Source organism: Brienomyrus brachyistius, unplaced genomic scaffold (genome assembly GCF_023856365.1).
Source record: "Brienomyrus brachyistius isolate T26 unplaced genomic scaffold, BBRACH_0.4 scaffold57, whole genome shotgun sequence".
Classification (NCBI taxonomy): domain Eukaryota; kingdom Metazoa; phylum Chordata; class Actinopteri; order Osteoglossiformes; family Mormyridae; genus Brienomyrus; species Brienomyrus brachyistius.
In genome coordinates, this window is record NW_026042332.1 from 689,627 (window position 1) to 708,445 (window position 18,819).

At 47.4% G+C, this 18,819-nt stretch overlaps 1 protein-coding gene across 1 annotated transcript; it reads left to right on the forward strand.

Annotated features, from left to right (window-relative positions):
• The first annotated feature begins 1,223 nt into the window (after window positions 1-1,223).
• Window positions 1,224-17,490, forward strand: LOC125724519 (ly6/PLAUR domain-containing protein 6-like). The gene is made up of 5 exons (XM_049001258.1): window positions 1,224-1,377; window positions 12,736-12,925; window positions 14,449-14,547; window positions 15,218-15,348; window positions 16,198-17,490. Exons 1-5 carry the CDS (start codon window positions 1,252-1,254, stop codon window positions 16,381-16,383), a joined length of 732 nt encoding a protein of 243 aa, XP_048857215.1. The 5' UTR covers window positions 1,224-1,251; the 3' UTR covers window positions 16,384-17,490.
• The last annotated feature ends 1,329 nt before the right edge of the window (window positions 17,491-18,819 follow it).

Consider the following 18,819-nt stretch of genomic DNA (forward strand, 5'->3'; position numbering starts at 1 on the left):
TTAGTACATTGCCCCAATGTCGTATAATATGGATACAATGTATTAATTAATAACTGTTAGAGAGAAAGTTATTCTGAAAATTCAAGGGGTGTGCAACAGTCGCCATGAGCCCAAAACGCTAAACCACTATGCCATTACAACTGAAAGGACCTATTATATTAGCAATTAACACGATTTGGCACAAATCGCTAAATGGTTTGAAGCGCAAAAGAACAGGTGTGCATCGTTGTCTGTGTACTGGACATTATAAGTCTGTCATTAAAAACGTCCCACCTTTCTTCTGTTAAAAGTTATTAAAGCCAGAAAACTGAATATCTAATATGACCCCCCTCATTTTGCCACGCGAAGTTCTTACACGATTCTGAACCTTTTCGCAGTTTTGAATGTCTTTATTCTTGAAATATTGCAGAAATATTTCTCGTAACTTTATGACTTTATTGTCGAATTATTATGACTTTTTTTTTTTTTTTTTAGCAAATTACGACTGTATTCTCGAAAGGTATGATTTTTTTTCTCGGAACGTTGACTTTATTTTCACTTTATTATCGAATTATTATGACTTTATTCTGGTAAAGTACAACTTTAATCTTGAAAGTTCCGACTTTATTCTCGAGGATTTATATTTCCATTTTTATTAATAGTGGCCCTAAAACTCGTCGTAAGTTTGGGCCACATGTTTATTCATGGGGGTAAATTATGGGGGGTTGTAGGCCCTCCAATACTCATGTTTCTCCCGTAATAGGTGGAGACCCCAGCCCCCCCACAATGTTGCAGCCAAAGTTACGCCCTTGTGTTTACTTAATTTAAAAAGCGAAGAAAACCCCTATTAAATTTCACCGTTTTTCCATTTCCACTATAATATTTGTGCCCGACAGATGGCGCTGTGCGCAGCTGAAACAGCATGCTGACAAACTGCCTTCGTATTGTTGTTTGAAAGGTTAAATGGTTTTGTAAGTACTGTAATTATTCATTTTCCCCATGCATGACTTTTAGCGTCTCTTTTAAATTTATAGAATTCCGTGATAATGACCAGGATATGAGTTTTGGTAGATGGATGGATGGATGGATGGACGGACGGACAGTTATTTAATAGGTTACCTTTGCTCTTGGTTAGTCCCGGATACCACATCTACGTGTTTAGCTGACTGTTGGAAGCTCAGGAGACGGAGTACCCCTCCCAGGGTTTGCTCCGTTCATGCAGCTTACTTGGGCGATCCTATCCCATAAAGAGCACGCCCACCGGGACAGCAGATGGGGTTGGGCGGGAGCGCGCCCTGCGCGTTCTCGCACTCCGTGCTCACAGTGAGAGGCGTGCAGTCAGACTTGAGAGCGGGACGCCGGTTCATTTACGGCGGAGTCACACCGGGAGACTTTCCGGTAAGTGCGGGGGAGTATTTCTTTAAATCGTCTCTAAGCGAGGAAAAGTACTATTCTAGTGGTGTCGGGCGTAACGAAATTAAGGTCAGCCTGATATTTAAATACGTCCCGGGTGAAATTAGACTGTTTTCCGGCGCCACGTTATATTTCAATCTGCGCCAAGTCGTTACAAAACAGTTTTAAAAGTTGTTTTAATCGGATGTCTTTAATAATCGTTTTCTGACAAGTATATCAATATTTATGCTCCACTAACCTAAACATTCCTACCAGGAGTCTCACTATCTGAGCATTTAAATTACACGGTTTTAATGCAAACTCATTTTCGGTGCACTTGACTTGAATTAATATTAAGGTTTTTAAAGGCTAGACAAAAGCCCTCGAGGTGAGGGGGCGGGAGACCGCGTCCCTCCATGCCTCCATGCTATTAAGCCCAGTGTCATTGCGAATAAAAGTAATTTCTGTATATTTATATAGCGACGTAAATGTGCAGCTATTCGTCAAACATTTTAATGCCGTCTTACGCCATATAAAATAGTTTACCTGGGGCTTGACTTTTTATTATATTTTTTTTTGAAGGAAGATTGGCATTATTGTTGAAATACTCGGGGCTGGACTTAAAATACCGGGGGCTATACCCCCGAGTGATCGGACCTAAGGACGCCCAATACGCTGTGCAAGATTTTCAGGGATTTAGTCCTATGATCGCTTAAGATGCCGTGCGATTACATCTTGTCGACATTAGTCTAGTCTATTTCTCTGCCCAAACGGGGGCAAAAACATGAGGGATGATGGACGTACGTAACTTCGAAGAAAAACAAAAAAAAACAAGCAAGAAAACAAATGGGTAAATAAATGAGAAGTCCTCGCAGGAGTAATTCGTAGGGTGTACAATCCAGCGGTAGGCTACAGTTTTATACTAAGATAAAACTCCTCTCTGAGTCCTTGTATCACCGCGTCACCCGGTTCCCGTATCGACTCTGCTCACAGATAAGTGTGTGTATGTTTGATCCATGGCCTGGCGGCGGGTCTCCCGTTTCATCCTCACCGGCCCCGGAGCACCTGCCGCACCGCTAATGGCACCTACGGCTGTAACATTCCTCTTTGGGATACCGATCAGCTGCGTTATGGGCCGGGGGCGTTGGGGGGCACGGATCGCCAACCTGTCCCTACATGGACAAACGTGTCCGTGGTTATAAAACCAAACTATGTAGGCTACGATTTTAAATACCGTGTCTGTAAAAATTGCATTTTGATCACAATGTCAATCTGAATTTTCTGTGCTTTTGACCTGTTCGGGGCTGAAGCTCAGCTTGTTTAGCTCAAGCGTTATAACAAGCCTCAGTTTGAGAATCCTCGGACAGATTGTCTTAGGATCCTGGCACTTTGTTCATCCGTTTTCTACTAACGTCTATCCGAAGTAGGGTCACAGCCTTGTGATATTAGTTTTAAAATGAAATGAATACGTTAGGCTTATATGAAGATGTGCATTTACCACTAGAGAATCTGGGGGGGACATAGAGCTCGTCCAAAGCAAGTTGTCACTCTTTAAAAAAGATGGCAGTCAAATTTAAAGACAGTAGCATGCAGTTTTATTTTGGGGCAGGACTTACTAATATGCTTTTAGCTAATTGGCCATTATGTAAAGTATGTGATACGCTGGCATCCTGTCCAGGGTGTCGCCCGCCCTGTGCCCTGTGATACGCTGGCATCTCGTCCAGGGTGTCCCTGCCCTGTGATGGACTGGCATCCTGTCCAGGGTGTCCCTGCCCTGTACCCCGTGATATACTGGCATCCTGTCCAGGGTATCCCTGCCCTGTGCCCTGTGATACGCTGGCATCTCGTCCAGGGTATCCCTGACCTGTGCACTGTGATGGGCTGGCATCCTGTCCACGGTGTCCCTGCCCTGTGATGGACTGGCATCCTGTCCAGGGTGTCCCTGCCCTGTGATGGACTGGCATCCTGTCCAGGGTGTCCCTGCCCTGTACCCCGTGATATACTGGCATCCTGTCCAAGGTGTAGCCTGCCCTGTGCCCTGTGATGGGCTGGCATCCTGTCCAGGGTGTCCCTGCCCTGTGCCCTGTGATGGGCTGGCATCCTGTCCAGGGTGTCCCTGCCCTGTGCCCTGTGATGGGCTGGCATCCCACCATCTTAACCTTGCCTGGGGAATCGCTTCTGTGCGGTTGTCATCCTAGGAGGAACTGTAGTGATTGTTATGAACTTTTGTGTGATTGGCTGATGTCTCTAGTGTGTGTGCTGTCCAGGAGTGCATGAAGGACTGGGTGACAGATCAAGCCAGCATATTCCTGTAAGGATGATAGAGGGCGCTGTTTCCCTGGGAGAGTCAGCCGGACTTATTAATGCTTATCTCCCACTGATCACTGTTTGGACCCAAGAAATGATTTAAATCGTAGAAAATGTAGAGAAGATTTAAACCTCAAACCTCCACCTGACAGAAAAATCACACAAAACAGTTCAAAATGTTTGATACAATCAGGAAATTGAAAAGACAGTTAACAAAAAAGATTTTATGGAAGATATTGGTTGCCTTTGTATAGGAGTGGGGGGCGGCATGGTGGTGCAGAGGTTAGCACTGTTGCCTCACACCTCTGGGACACAGGTTCAAATCTCCGCCTGGGTGACATGTGTGCGGAGTTTGCATGTTCTCCCCATGTCGCCGTGGGGTTTCCTCCGGGTACTCTGGTTTCCCCCCCACAGTCCAAAAACATGCTGAGGCCAATTGGAGTTACTAAATTGCCCATAGGTGTGCATGCGTGAGTGAATGGTGTGTGAGTGTGTCCTGCGATGGGCTGGCCCCCCATCCTGGGTTGTTCCCTGCCTCATGCCCATTGCTTCTGGGATAGGCTCCAGACCCCCCGCAACCCAGTAGGATAAGCGGTTTGGAAAATGGATGGATGTATAGGAGTGATATTTGTAATTGATTGTAATCGATGGAGGACACTGACTGACCACTTTGCCTTGGAATTACATCTGCTCTTAAAAGTCCTTCATCAAGTTAAATGGTTCCATGGAGACTTGACCCATTAATGGACTTTGGCTTTGCCCTTGACCACAGTTTGCAGCTTTCTTTGTCCTTAATGTCAGCATGCCCAGGGGGGGGTGGGCTGCCAGTTGGCCTTGGACCCCCAGAGGTTTTTCTCCTCCCTATGTGGGACTGTTTGGTTCCTCTCCTCTATTGTCATCTTTCTTTCATTTTTCATGTCAGCCAATCACAGGGCACAGGGCAGGGGACATCCTGGATGTGATGCCAGTCCATCAACTCCAAACAGCCTGAAACAGGAGTGTAGAGTCAGTACGATTCATTGGGGGTGGGGTGGGGGGGGGGGGGTGATGAGTGCAATAGAGGAAGGGATGTTCCTTATGCTCAGCCAAGGAAAAGAAGGAAAACGACACAAACTATGTGGAGTTGGATGCGGTGTCTGCATTTGGCTGTAGGATGGGGGGGGGGGGGTTCGCAGGTGACCTCTGCTTTTCCAGTAGCTGCTTCCTCCACAGTCACTTGAGATCCTGAACTGCATTATGTACCTGAACATGAGGGCAGTGTGGGTGGGACGCCACATTGCTCGCGTTATCGCATGTACCCCCCCAGCCGGCAGTTTGGTATCTCCCGCGGTGTTTTGTTTACATGACACAGCTTCCTCCTTCACACTGACCTCATCTTAGTAGCATCTGTGAATTAGTTTGATTGCAGCTGTAATGACAACTTTTTGATTAAAAGCATGACTGTAATATGTTATTAATCATCCGTGAATAACTCGCTGCAATTCCTTTCAGGAGCCCAAATAATATTTAAGACTGAGCTTTATGAAATGAAACCACTTGCTCTCTGTGCCTCACGTCACACGGTGTGTTCTGAGCACTGGTCACATGACACAATGAGTTTTAAAAGATCCCATTTTGATCTTACAAATTTTAAATTCACTGGTGGTTTTATGTTGTCCTAAATGTTATTTTGTAAAAATATTCTGTAAATTGGGATCTGGGTATCTGTCTGGATTATATGATATTCGCAGCGAAAAGGGTGTATGCCGGGCTTTTCATGCTGATGTTTTATTAAAATATAGATCAAAGGGAAAGGATATATTTTGCCAGAGAGTGGAGCGAAATGTTTAATTTAGCGAGCACTTTGAAGTTCAGCTTTTTCCTAAGGAAATCTAGGATCTGAGAGAACTGCGTTTTCATGGCAGGTGTGCAAGACGTGAATGCTGAAGAATGTCAGTGTCCTGTCTGTACTTTGGGTGTGAGAGGTTTAGTCTGTAATGGAATGTGTTTGTCCACTTCACTGGGATGCATGTAACTGAGCATGTAGCAGAGTAGATATTGAGACCATTTTTAAAAGTCAGATTTTTTTTTAAATCCTGGTTTAATCCTGGTTCTGCTGGCAGAAGGCTGCACTGCGTGGCTGGCCGCTTCCAGGCTGTAAGGTTCTGAGACAGCAGTACACAAGAACAAGGTGAAGCAGCAGACACTGGCAGTGACCTAAAACCAGCCTGGTAGAAGGCGGGAGCAACTTTCTAATGCCAGAGATGAGCATCTACTTATCCGGCAGGGCCTCATAAATCGGAGGATGACCTCAAGTGACCTTCAGAAAGAACGAGAGACATTAAGTGGTGTGAAGTGCACTGGTAGGACATTTCATAACAGGCTCCTAGAAGCAGGACTGAAGACCCATAAAGCAATGAAGAAGCCCTTCATTAATGAGAAACAGGGAAGAGTCAGGCGGGAGTTTGAAGAAAAAAAAAAACGTATATTTTACACAAGCGTACGGCCATAAATTGAGAAATGACTGAGACTGAAAATTTTGCTGTAGCCCCTTCGTTTTCCCTTGCACTCTATAATGTATAACTCAAAGGTCTTGGTCGGCCAGCCACAAAACCCAAAACCTGCTAATTCCCGCCCGTGATCCTTCATCGTCAGAGTTTCATGCATGCAGTGCTCTTTGGACGAACCCCAAACAGCGAGTTCATCCAGGCGACCTCAATAGCTCTCACTCTGACGTGAATGAGCAGACTGACGATGCTGGACCACGCCGTCGTGCCCCCCCCCCCCCCCCCCTCCCCCACGCCCGCCATCGGCGGATGGCAATGGCCCCCTTTGTGAATATTACCTACATGCTGACGTCCGCACAAGGGCCCCTTATGCTGGCCCCACGGAAGGGCAGTGCTAGCCTGTAGATCCTCGGTATATACCACACCCCCCACCCCCCCAACTCTGTGTTGGCCAGGGTCCTTAAGCGAAAAGGATACAAATCTGGGGAGCTCCCAATAAGTCCGAGCTGGGTGGAGGTCACCTTGAGTCAAGGGGATCACTGCAGTACCACACCCCTCTCCCACCCGTCTGTGTAACTCGGGCACAGTAGCTACTACCGGCAGTGGCTGGTGTTGGGAGCCCTTACTGCCCAGCCAGGCTGCTCACCCAGCAATTGGAGGCCCCAGTGTGGTGTGGGGCTGTGGGATTGTGGCATCCTGCACCTCCTGCGCCTCCTCTCTGCTTTCGTGTCATCCATCGCTTAAAGGGATTTGTGGTTCCCCCCCCCCCCCCCAAGCTAAGATGTGGTACAGCCCAGCCATTGTTCCAGGGATCAGGGCTGCTGCCTCCAAACATCTTCAGTGTCGAGTAGCGCCACTCACCGGCCAAACACTCAAAGACACTTTGCGAGTTTCTCTTGTTGGCCTCATAATGACTTATTGTTTTACTGCTCGAACCCGGAACACGCTGCCATTGTATCAAAACGTAAGACAAGTGTTCTCATACAGGGCTATTCAGTCCCCGCTCAGGGGGGCTGGGGTTTAACACACAAACCTCCTAAGTCCAGTATAACTCAGTGGGGGGGTTTAACTGGTTTCATCAAGACCTTGTTCTTTTAGTTTTGAGGTAAAGGGATTTCAGAGTGTGGAGTCCAGTTTGGGGGGGCTTTCCTTTTCGCTTATGTAGTCCACTTCCCATGATTGGACTGGGTATTTCATCATTGGATTGGCATTATCAATGTTCCGTCCCTTGGGTGCCTTTGATCATACAGGCTGTACATTGTACTGGAGGTTTGCTTGAGGTGTGTAAAGCTGCCAAATTAGTGAGCAGTAATATGTCTATCTGCCTCTTTGAAAGTTTCTATGGCAGGTATGCAACTTGCCGAATAAATAAAATGGCGAGTGATCTGGGGCCGGTGTGGTCTGCAGCGTCACAGAGGTGCACGGAGATCAAAGGCGAGGCGTAGGGGTCTCGCTTGACGGTGGCATCTCCGCTTCGGGAAGACCGACGTGTGGGACTGGAGGTCACGGCCTTGCCGTCATTACCTGTCTGTCCTCACTCCGGCCCACTGCTCACACCAGAGGGAAGCCAACACCTTATGTGCCTTGCAGACGACCAGTGAGACTCACAGTTACCGTTAAAACCGGACAATGGACAGTATCTGCGGAGTTTCAAGATTCAGTACTTTATTGCCATATAAGAAGTACTTAGAACAATAAAGTATAAAATACAATAGAATCTAGTGCAGATTAGAACAAGATGCCAGGTGCTTTGAAATACAGTATAATAATAAAATATGGTAAGTTCTAGTGCTGGAGAAATTGTGTGTAGTGTTTCAAATGCGCAGAGCTGTTTGTCTGCAGGTTCGATCCCATTTTGACACCATGTATGCCGAAAGCCGCTAGCGTGTCTCAAACCTCTAATTAGGTTTTTGGGGTGTGAAGCCCCCACTTTGTGTCCCAAGCAGAATGGCTGTGATTGTAATACAAATGGATGGGTAGAAATAATCACCCTGCTCTCGGTCTGCATTCCTGGGAGCCACAAAGCTAATCCTTTTAATCTTCATGCCCGTGTAGCTGCCAGGGGATTAAAAAATTATACAGTTGAATTAAATAAGTTGAGAGAGCAGCAGGATTACTGTGAGCAGAAGGAGGACTTCAGTTAGCCGAGTGCTGGCCCCCAGCTCAGCGAGCCCTCGTGGTCCTGGGGGCTGCAGGATCAGCCTCGTTTGATGCTGCTTCCGTTTCGGCCCGTGAGAGAGTGTCGCCCTTGTTCGAGTTGTTCTCTGCTCCGCTATGGCAAGTTTAGATCCTCCCAAGTAAAGGCAAGGCTTCGATTATAATAAGACTCTTCAGGCTTAGTCTTGGTGTGACCTGACTTAAGAGAAGCTTCCATTAGCTGAAGTTTTATGCAGATTTAATTTCTTTTTCTGTTTTCTGCTTTGATGGCTTACTGTGCGCAGGATATCGTGTGTGGAATATATCGTGTATGGAGTTATAATGTGCGACGTGCTGTAATCAGAACATCGTCGTAGAAGGTGCTGAAGTTTCAGGGATCTAGCAGTAACTGAAATGTCACACAAATCTGGAGGCTCTGAGGAGGGTGCAGAGATGCAAGAAAATCATTAGGTTGGGTTCTGTTCAGGCTTTGCTCGCTCAGGCTGGATTCTGTTAGGTTTGTTCTGGCAGACTGTCTCTGTTATGCTGGGTTCTGTCGGGCTGGTTCTGTCAGGCTGGGTCTCTGGGGGGGTCCTGCAGGTGCGCTGTGGCATGGACATCACAGCTGCCTCCTGCTGGGGGACACTGGGAGGCTGGAATGAACAGGCTTCTTCAAACACTCGAGATCAACAGATGGGATACTTACGCTTCACTGGTGTCATCAATGATGTGCTGTGGGATTAGACATTCATGTTGCCAGAGTGTCAATGTGATGTTCCTGACCATTTCTGTACTTTTAAATCACCCCGTGGTTCTGTGTATAGTGTAACACAAGTAAATATGTGCACTAGTGTACACATTAGCTTTTAAGTGGACCACAAGATGCCCAAAAGCTTAACCAAGCAGGCCCATGGCACCGACGACCCTGCGCTCCTTCCAGAATATTCTTCCCATATCTCCCTCACTCAGTGTTTCCTTAGCCCGCTATTAGCAGTACGCCGTCTCCTGATTTTTGTTCCAAGCTTTGACAGAAGGAAAAAGAGAAAAAAGAAGCACATTTGGGTCCCTCTAACCCGAACTGTCATTATTCAGGCACATGGTGTTTGGGTCGCAGCCCCTCAGTACTAAATTGCTCCATAACAATTGTCTCCATGGAGGTTCTGGCCTGTAACTCAGGTTCTGGCTTCTGCTGGCAAAATCTTCATTTACTGAAGTATCCCTGCTAGTAATGATGCCGTGATTTGCAGAAATCTTTGTGTGTCTATTTTAGCCAAAAAGATTTTTGTGTCAGAGACAATAATGTTGCACACCTCCTGTAATTTATATGTGATCTGTGACAAAATAGTTTGTCAAACTTCAGGTTCCTGCAGTGCTGTCTGGTGCAGGTATCTGTCTTTTTCCCTCTCTGGGTGCTACTTTTTTCTCTAGCCCCTGACTGGACAAGTCCCACAGACTGTAGCACTTGCTTCCAAGGTCATGGCTGTCCTGTTAATCGGCCAACAGGAAATGACAGGAACGGGCACCCGGTGTAAAGTTAGACTCCTAACAGAACCAGACTCGGCGTTAGAGGTCTTCAGGCCTCGGCACGGGCACCTGCGATGCTGAAATCAGACCCTCATCCCCACCTCAATGGGCCGTCTGTTTGTTGTTTTGTTTCACCGTCTCACTCTTTCTCATTTCCTCATGGATCTCGCTAGAGGACAGAAGCTATAGATGGCCGAACCTGCTTTAAATATCCATGGTTCATTGCCATTTCCATGACTCTTCTGCGGTCAGAATTTTTTAAATCGCTTATCGGGTCCCAAAGGTCTTGTTCTTTGTCTATACTAAAACCTTGCCAACTGGACAAGCTGGAAGCCTTTCAACCTTTATTAGAGACTGGATTAAAAAACCATGTCTAAACAGTATTTTTTTTTTAATCTGTAAATAATGCATGTTGTTACATTTAGTTGCCTGATGACTTCCTAGAGCACAGTAGTACACAAACATCCAGATTTTGTTAAGTGAATTTTGCACGGGGATCACTGTCCCCCCCCGTCCCAGCGGGGATGCATACTCATACCTACCACGAGCAGACCTGTCTTCTGGTCCGTTTTGCTACATTACTTTCTGGAGGTGTGACCTGCGGCTGCAGTCTTCATATGCGTCCTGCTTCTACAGAACGGCAGTCAGATTATCGAGGGCCGTGGAGAGAAGAAGCCCGTGGTCCAGGAAGCTCCGTCATTAGATACTGGAGATGAGACACAACACTGAAGGTTCAATTGGCAAGAGTAGGACAAGTTAAACCATATGGTGACATAGGCAGCACTGACTTAGCAAGTTAGCTTTTACTGTCCCCCAGAAGGTGGGGGGGGGGGGGGGCAAGAGAGACAACGATAAGGCTTGTTGGGATGGGGGTGAAGCTTGGTTGGGACTCCACATGGACTTTGACCTGCACTGGCCAAGAGCGAGTGTATGATACGTCAATATGGGACAATTTCTGTACTGAACTGTACTCTCCAGTTTGCCTGTTCAGGTTCAGAAAAGAGTGTTTTTAGGGAAAAAAAAGTATGAATCATTTAATAGCTTCAAAGAACAAACAGCTGGAGGAGGCTTTAGATACTTGTTGCAAATTAGTGTATATATGTCTGTTAGTACGAGTGTGTATATACACACACACATATATATTCAGCTATACACAAATGAGCTAAAACATCATGATCACCCCCAAGTGAAGTGAATAATCATGACTGTCTCGTGCGTGTCAAGGTCTGGGGTATATTAGATGGTAAGCTAACATTTGGTATTTGTAGTCCACAAGTTGAATGTAGAAGAAATCGGCAGGGTTGAAAATCTAAGTGACAATGGCCAAATCATTATGATCAGACCGCTGGGTCAGAGCATCTTTTAAACGGCAAGACTCACTAGTGGCAGTGAGCATCGACTGAGACTGTCGGTGTGTGATGTGAACAAAGGCTGTCCTGTGTGGTACAAACCAGCCGAAGTGCTACTGTGGCATAAATTTCTTAAAATTGTAATGATGGTTATAAGGGGTACTGCTCCACAACACACTAGGAATCGAGCCCTGCAGAGTATCGGGCTGCGTAACCAGGGGCCAAATTGTCCATGCGGACCGCAGTCTACAATGGGCATCGGAAGTGGACCTCGGAACAATGGCAGAAGGTGGCCTGTCGTGGCGAGTTCTGCTTTCTGTTGCACCATGTGCATGGCTGGGTTTGTCAAGCATCTGGGGGATGAGATGGACCAACAAGTCTGAGGTGCGGCTTCATAGCTTAAGTCGCCTCTTGGAAAATACACGATAGATTACCAGCTGTGTTATTCCTGCCAATCTGGCGGAAATCCCATGAGGCCCTGGGAAGGAGTCACTACCTTCTGGAAGGGCAGGCTGTAGGAGCGCATGGCTGTGTGTGGCATGTTCATTATGTCGCCCTGGTCTCAGTATGGATCCCTTTATTTATGGGGTGTGTGACCTCGGGCATGGTGGTAGATACTCTGCAGGGTAAGATCACAGCTGACGCCTGCTTTTGCAGAAAGCTGCTCTGCCAGTTTGCAACATTGGGGACGGTCTAGTGTAGCATGCTATTGTTCGGGAATCTTTAGCATATATACATATATACATAATTGACATTGAGAGTTAATGTTTCATTGTAGTGTTTGTATTGTGTGTGTTGTTTAGGGACATATTTTTGCCAAATTATGGTGAGAAGCTGGAATGAGAAGGCCTCTCTCTCCTGTGAGCTGCTGCTGATGTGTTTTCTCGCTCCCGGTCTTGGAATCAGCTCCAACTATTCGCCGAAGCCTCACCTCTCAAATGCCTCGGAATTTCCTCTTCTGCCAAATAAATGTGTGGTGTTCTTGCTTAGGAAATCCCTTCGATGTGCCTTTTTATGTTATGTAGTTACAGCTCTTAGGTTGCTCTTGGCTGCGAGTTTGTGTTTTGATTAGGAGAATCCTCCCCTCACTAGGAAGGTGTTTATGGTGATTTCCTGCCCCCCTCCCCCCATCCAACCCCTACCTTGTACCTCTAAGTCGCATAATCCCTGCTCACATTCCCAGATAAAGGCTTATGTTCCCAGGAATAATCACAGCATTATGGCAATGGTATGAGGATGGTCAACAGCAATATGTCAAAATAAAAGCAGGAAATTAAAAGAGAGTGAAGGAATGAACAAATACCGCAGGCAGGTATAGTTATTTCCAGATTGCTGTGTTTACTGAGAGTAGAGCTGGTTAGTAGATGTGGTTCATGTTTTGCTGATGTTGGATGCGATTCCCTGGACACTGTGTTGTCCGGACCTTCTCAGGCATTTTAACAGGGAAAATAAAGCTGAGCAATGCCAATCTACTAACCGCTGGTCCTGGTCAGGGTCATGGTTGTCACCTGACCATCATTTCCTCCAATCAGTAACTCTGGTGATATCACTTGACTCCTCAGGTGTTTGACCGCCATTCACCGCAGGACGAGCGAACCAGCCGCACAGCTGCATGCTGGAGGCTACGCCCCACCATGGAGCCCTCGCCTCACCTGGCCTGGGTCTTGCTCCTGAGTCTCATTGCTGATTGGTCAGAAAAGGGCCAGTCGCGGGACTTCACGGTCAACGACATTGTCTACCTCCATCCTTCCAGTAAGAATGCGACCCACTGTCCTGTGCACATGTGCCATCGGGTGGCTGGGTGTCGATGCTTCTCATTTCTGGACAGGCATCTGGTTTAGTCCATTAGAAACCCCCCCTCCCCCCCCCCCCCAGCATCTGTCACACAGTCTGCTCCTCTATTCCGTCTTCATCCTTGTTGGAGATATTGCATCCTGGGAAACAGCATCACTTAGCCTGGGTGTTCATTTCCCAGCATGCTGCTGTCTCCAATGAGGTGCGACCAGCGTGGGGGTGGGCGGTATGCTGGGAGGGAGCTTGGTGCTTCTGGAACGCTCTGATCCTCAGCCAAGCCACTCAAGGCCACAGCTGGTGCATCAACTGGTTTTAACACCAGGATGGCTTCACGGCTTTGAATTTCGGGGTGTGTCATAGATTGCATGCTGGCCAGGCCTGCAGACCGCCCCCCCCATCCACAGCACAAAGCTGTCACATGACCTCTCAGCTCTCCCCCTCAGTCTAGAGGCTGCTATCCCATAGGGGTCTCCCATAAAAGAGACCTGAACAGCTTATTTTTCACTGCTCAAGACCTTGTCGTCACTGGGTTTATGTTGCTATAGTCCAGCAGGGGGCGTTTTTAGCAGAGGGCTAATCATAAAGACACTCTGGGTTTGCTGATGCTAAGTAAGATATGAGCGGCAGATTTGGTGAGTGTGGCGGTGGAGCTGTGCGGGGAGGTCGGCTTCGTGCGCTGAGGGGGGTGTGGATGACCTTCTCAGACCTGCAGCTGTTGCTGCCGATGGGAGGTGGGGACTCTAATTCGATTAACACAGGGGTGTCTAACAGGACAGCAGAGCTGCGGCTGCTGTTCCTTTGTGACAGATGGGCCCCAACCCCCGGTCACTACCCTGCCTGGTGTCCCGTTTACCATCCTGGCCAAGTAGGGGCAGGTTTTATGTTTCTGGAGTCCCACTCAACAAGTTGCCCCCCCCCAATATGTTTCAACAACTTCAAAAATAGTTAATAGATACAGTCAGAAGATCATTGCCGCCTAGCTGATTAGCAGGACATGTTGCTGCAGCGTCTCCTAAATGAGGGATTGTTTAAGTTTTAAGGCAATGAGTGTTTGTGGCCGGCAGGAGGAGGCCAAACCTCAGTGGCCCCACACAAAAGCATGGCTTGACAGCTGGCAGACGGCACTATTTCTGTGGGCCTTTGGAGAGTCACGCAAAGGTGCCATGTGCTTTCAGTTTGAGCCAAATGCCTAGTGAAGCAGCAGCCATTCAGGGTTTTCTTTTAGCTAAATGTCAAAGATATAGCACAGGGGATGTTAATTTCTACAAACCCCTTTTGGGGTATGTGGGCTAAAATAGTTTTATTTATTGCTTTATTTATTTAGCTTTTATCCAGAGTGAAAGTCAAGTGAGGATGAAAAAGGAGGGTCAGCCACCAGTGGGGTTATGGGCCTTGCTCAGGGGCCCAGCAATAAGATGATTACTGCACGGCATTGGGGGCTAGCTGGGGTTCTGCGTCTGAGTGAGTCCCTCTATCCGCAGCGACACCATTCCCCGGAGGCTTCAAGTGCTTCACGTGTGAGGATGCACCAGACAACTACAGCTGCAACCGCTGGGCGCGGGATGTGTACTGTCCCCGAGGTGAGACCCAAACCCCATTCCTGTGAGTAAAGAACCCCCACTGTCCACTGTCCCCCAGAGAGACCCGAACCCCAGTCCTCTGGGTAAAGAGCCCCTGCTGCCCACTGTCCCCCAGAGAGACCCGAACCCCAGTCCTCTAGGTAAAGAGCCCCTGCTGCCCACTGTCCCCCAGAGAGACCCGAACCCCAATCCTCTGGGTAAAGAGTCTCTGCTGCCCACTGTCCCCCAGAGAGACCCGAACCCCAATCCTCTGGGTAAAGAGTCTCTGCTGCCCATTCCTCCATTCCTGCTATACCCTGTATCTGCTTCTGAGCCAATATGACTGCTCACATCTACAGCTGGCTGTGTTTATATAAAGTGTGTTTGTTTGAGTGAGGTTAAGGGGCCTTAATTACCTAATGCTTCCTGATTTTGTCTTGGGTTGGCTGCTGTTTTGCTTACCACAGCAAAATTAATTGCTGTATTTGCGTTTCAATGGAGTTTAATTCTGACATGTCCAGCAATAAATACTCTGTCCGTCATGAGATTTAAACTGGCCACCTTCCGCTTATCCCAGCCCATAGAGCCATGCTCTGCTGAATGCTGTGGTTGGTCCTAGCTGTGTAATATGTTTGGGAGTTAAGAGCTGCTAGACAGAGAGCCTGAGACAGAGACTGTCGATTCCACACAGAGACACGATACTGCTACACTCATCACAGGATGGACGCGCAAGGTGACAGTGTGTCTGTGACCAAGCGCTGTGTGGCCCTGGAGGACTGTCTCTCTGCAGGGTGCAGGGACGTTAACCATGAAGGACACAAGGTGAGGTGGGGATGTCTGCCTGTTACTATGGGGGGCATTCAGCTGTCAGTTACCATGGTAATGAGGTTACGGGTCCATGCCAAAGTTCAGAGGTCAGACTACAGAGCAGCGTTTCATTTCCATTTTGCGCAGTGCCGTCTTTCTTCATCCTGGTTTTTTGGATGAAGCTGCTTTGGTGCGTTACCAGGTCCTTCTGATTCCAGATGCTGAAAGATACTTTTTTTAATCCGTATAAAAGGCCCCCAGTTTGTCTCTGTCACTGTTACGTTTTCCAGTCTTATTGCTCTCTCCTCCATGTGGCTTCTCTCCGTGCCCAGCGGCTCAGTTTGGAGAGACACTCCTGGACAGTGTGTCCCTGTTACAGTCCTCTCCCATGCCAGCATAGATTATTGGATATTTAAAAAAATAAGTAATATAATGGGGCAGATCTACAGCAGAAGTAATTTCATGACCAAAATGCCCTGCATTTGATGAGGGGTGCAACCCATTATGCAGTAAAATGTGATCATTTGGTATTTCAAAGGAAAACAGGTCAGTTTTATTCAGACTGTAGCCAGATTTTGACCTCTCATTGTAATTCTGCTACCAAAGAACTAGCGAATGCCAATACTGCACACATCTGTGGTCCGCCCATGTTCCTCCCAGTCTTTATCTGTGCTCCACCCATTCTGTCTGTGCTCCACCCAAGCCCCACTCATTTCTTGCTCCGCCTATGCTTCATCCTTTGAACGTTGTCAGGAAGGAAATGAGTGATAGTTGCTGATTGTTTAGGCGACCGTGAAGAGCTGCAAAGAGGATGGGAAACGCAAACATCCCCCCTCACATGCCTTGTCTCCGGGTGGCCCACAGGTCTGCACCGCCTGCTGTGAGGGCAACATCTGCAACCTGCCCCTGCCGAGGAACGAGACGGACGCCATCTTCAGCACGCTCTCCCCACTGAGCGCCGGCTCGTGGGTCACGCCGCGGCTCAGCTCTGTCACCTGCTCCCTGGTCATCACCGGCGTGCTCACTGCCCTGGACCTCAGCCACATATAAGCTCACCAGAGGCTGATTCGATCGTCGTGTCTGTGTGCTGGGGAGATATGATACTCTGTGTATCTACCTTCGCTGGGGGTGGGTAACCATGGGGAAGCTGTAGATTTATTACCCTGATAGTTTGGTGTCTCACACCTGAAAGCACTCAGCCCCCCTCCTCAGAAAGGGTCCTGCAGGTTCTTCAGCTTCCAGGAGAACCAAGGCTATACATCAGGTGCTGCCTCTCCTTACCAGTGAGTCGTTCTGATGAAATATCTCTCCATTCACGTGAAGAGCTCATCCTACAGGACTGCACACTGCAGGGCTACTTTCGGGATTTAGTGATTTCTCTGTATATCTATGTATATGTGTAAATATGAAATTATATTTAATTTTGTACAAAAATGTGATGCTGGAATATTTGATTTGAGATCAGTGTATTTCACACCTAGGTGTTTACATTACATTCGTATAACTTACATTTTTATCCAAAGCGATGCATTAGTATGGAAAACTTCACGTCAGAGTGGGGTCATCCGGTGTCCCTGGAGTACTTGGGGTATGATTGCCATGGGATTTAAACCAACAACCTTCCGATCACAGGTTCATACCCCTGGCATTGGGTGTGTGTGTTTTCTTTACCAGGTGAGACAGTATTCAGCATCCAGCTCTGTGCCAAATGTGAAAGGTACTTTCACAGCCTAGGAAAATCCCCAATCTTTTTGAAATACCAGCTTTCCCTACAGTTCATACATTAAATCCCACAGACCAAACTGTGAAAGCGGAGCTGTATAGACTGCAGGTATAAACGCTGTCGGCTGACATCTTATCTGTACATACGTGTATGTGTGTCTTTGAGGTCATATTCATGTATGTCATCCTGTAAACAGTGAATGTGGTTTGTAACTGAACAAATGAACAGCTGGTAATTAAAGAAGTAAGCCTTTACTGTATTAGTTTTGCGCTTTACACTGTATCATACTGCACTTACAGATTCCTGTGGATTGGTCTTTTTGTTATGCCTGAATAACCTGTGCTACTATCCTGTTCACCTGATCTCAGATTGCTAAGTTCCATTATGAAAAACTGACTGGATCAGAAGTAAAACCCTATGATTTTATCAAAGAAGGTTTGTTCTCTTTTTTTACATTTCAAGTGAGAGGTGCTGACATGCAGGACATGCGCTCTGCCCTTCCAGCAGTGCTGCCCAGCCCCACTGTCACGGCTGGCTTTGAGAGGCTGGCTGTGCCGCTCTGCTCCTTGACGAAGTTTAGTAGGTTCTTCCTCTTTTTCCACCTCCTTTCTGCTCTCTCTTCCCTCTTCACCCTCCATCTCTTCTTTCTCTCTTCTTTACCCATCAGACCCACATCTTTCCTCTTCCTCCTTTCACATCTCCACTTCCACATCTCCAGCCTGGTTCTTTCCCTGCTCTGCTGCTGTGACTCACCCCGGCGCCTGGACCTGTACCCTCTCTATCCTCAGACGGTGAGCCATATACCAACAATATTCATCATAAAATCAGAATCGGAATTGGCCAGGATCAACTATATGTACTGGGAATGTGTTTTGGCAGTGTTAGTGCTCACATTCACAGACTTCATACAAGAACAAAGAGCATAAATTAAAAAAAACATAAGTACAGTAGAAATAAAATGAATATACAAATAAATACTGGACAGTGCAAGCTGTACAATATACTAACAATAATTAAAAGGATGGTAAGGGAACAGAGCAATTGAATATATAGTATAAAAATATGAAAATATGACCCATAGATGAGAAAAGATGTGAGGGGAGTGACAGAGGCAGGGACTTTGTCAGCGGAGGTCAGGGGTCTTGTTGAGTTCTACAGCTGAAGGGAAGAAGCTGTTTTTGTGGCCTGTCGTTCTGGTCTTGATAGATCTGACTCTCTTGCTGAAGGGTAGTTTTTTGAACAGTCCATGTCCAGGATGGGAGGTGTCAGCCATGATCTTTTCTGCCTGCGTCAGGGTTCTGGAGGTGTGTAGGTCCTGAAGGAACCTTCTCTGCAGAGCGGATGATAACGCTGCTGTCTGTCGCTGCCCTTGACAGTGGCTGTAGCATGCCAGATGGTGATGGAGCAGGCGAGGATGGACTCAATGATGGCTCTGTAAAAGTGCACCATCATGACCTTGGCAGAATGAACTTCTTCAGCTGCTATAGAAAGTACATCCTTTGTTGGCTTCTCTGATGAGGGAGCTGATGTTCGGCTCCCATCTGAGGTCCTGGGACTTGATGACACTCAGGAAATGGAAGGACTCCACTGTGTTGATCGGAGATTCATGGGTTGTGGGCTCCACTGCCTTTAGAGTGTTGAGTTCCAGATTATTCTGGCTGCACCATCTCACTAGATGGTGAATTTCCCACCTGTAGCTAGATTCATCCGCACCAGAGATGAGTCCAATGAGGGTGATGTCATCCATGAACTTCAGTAGCTTG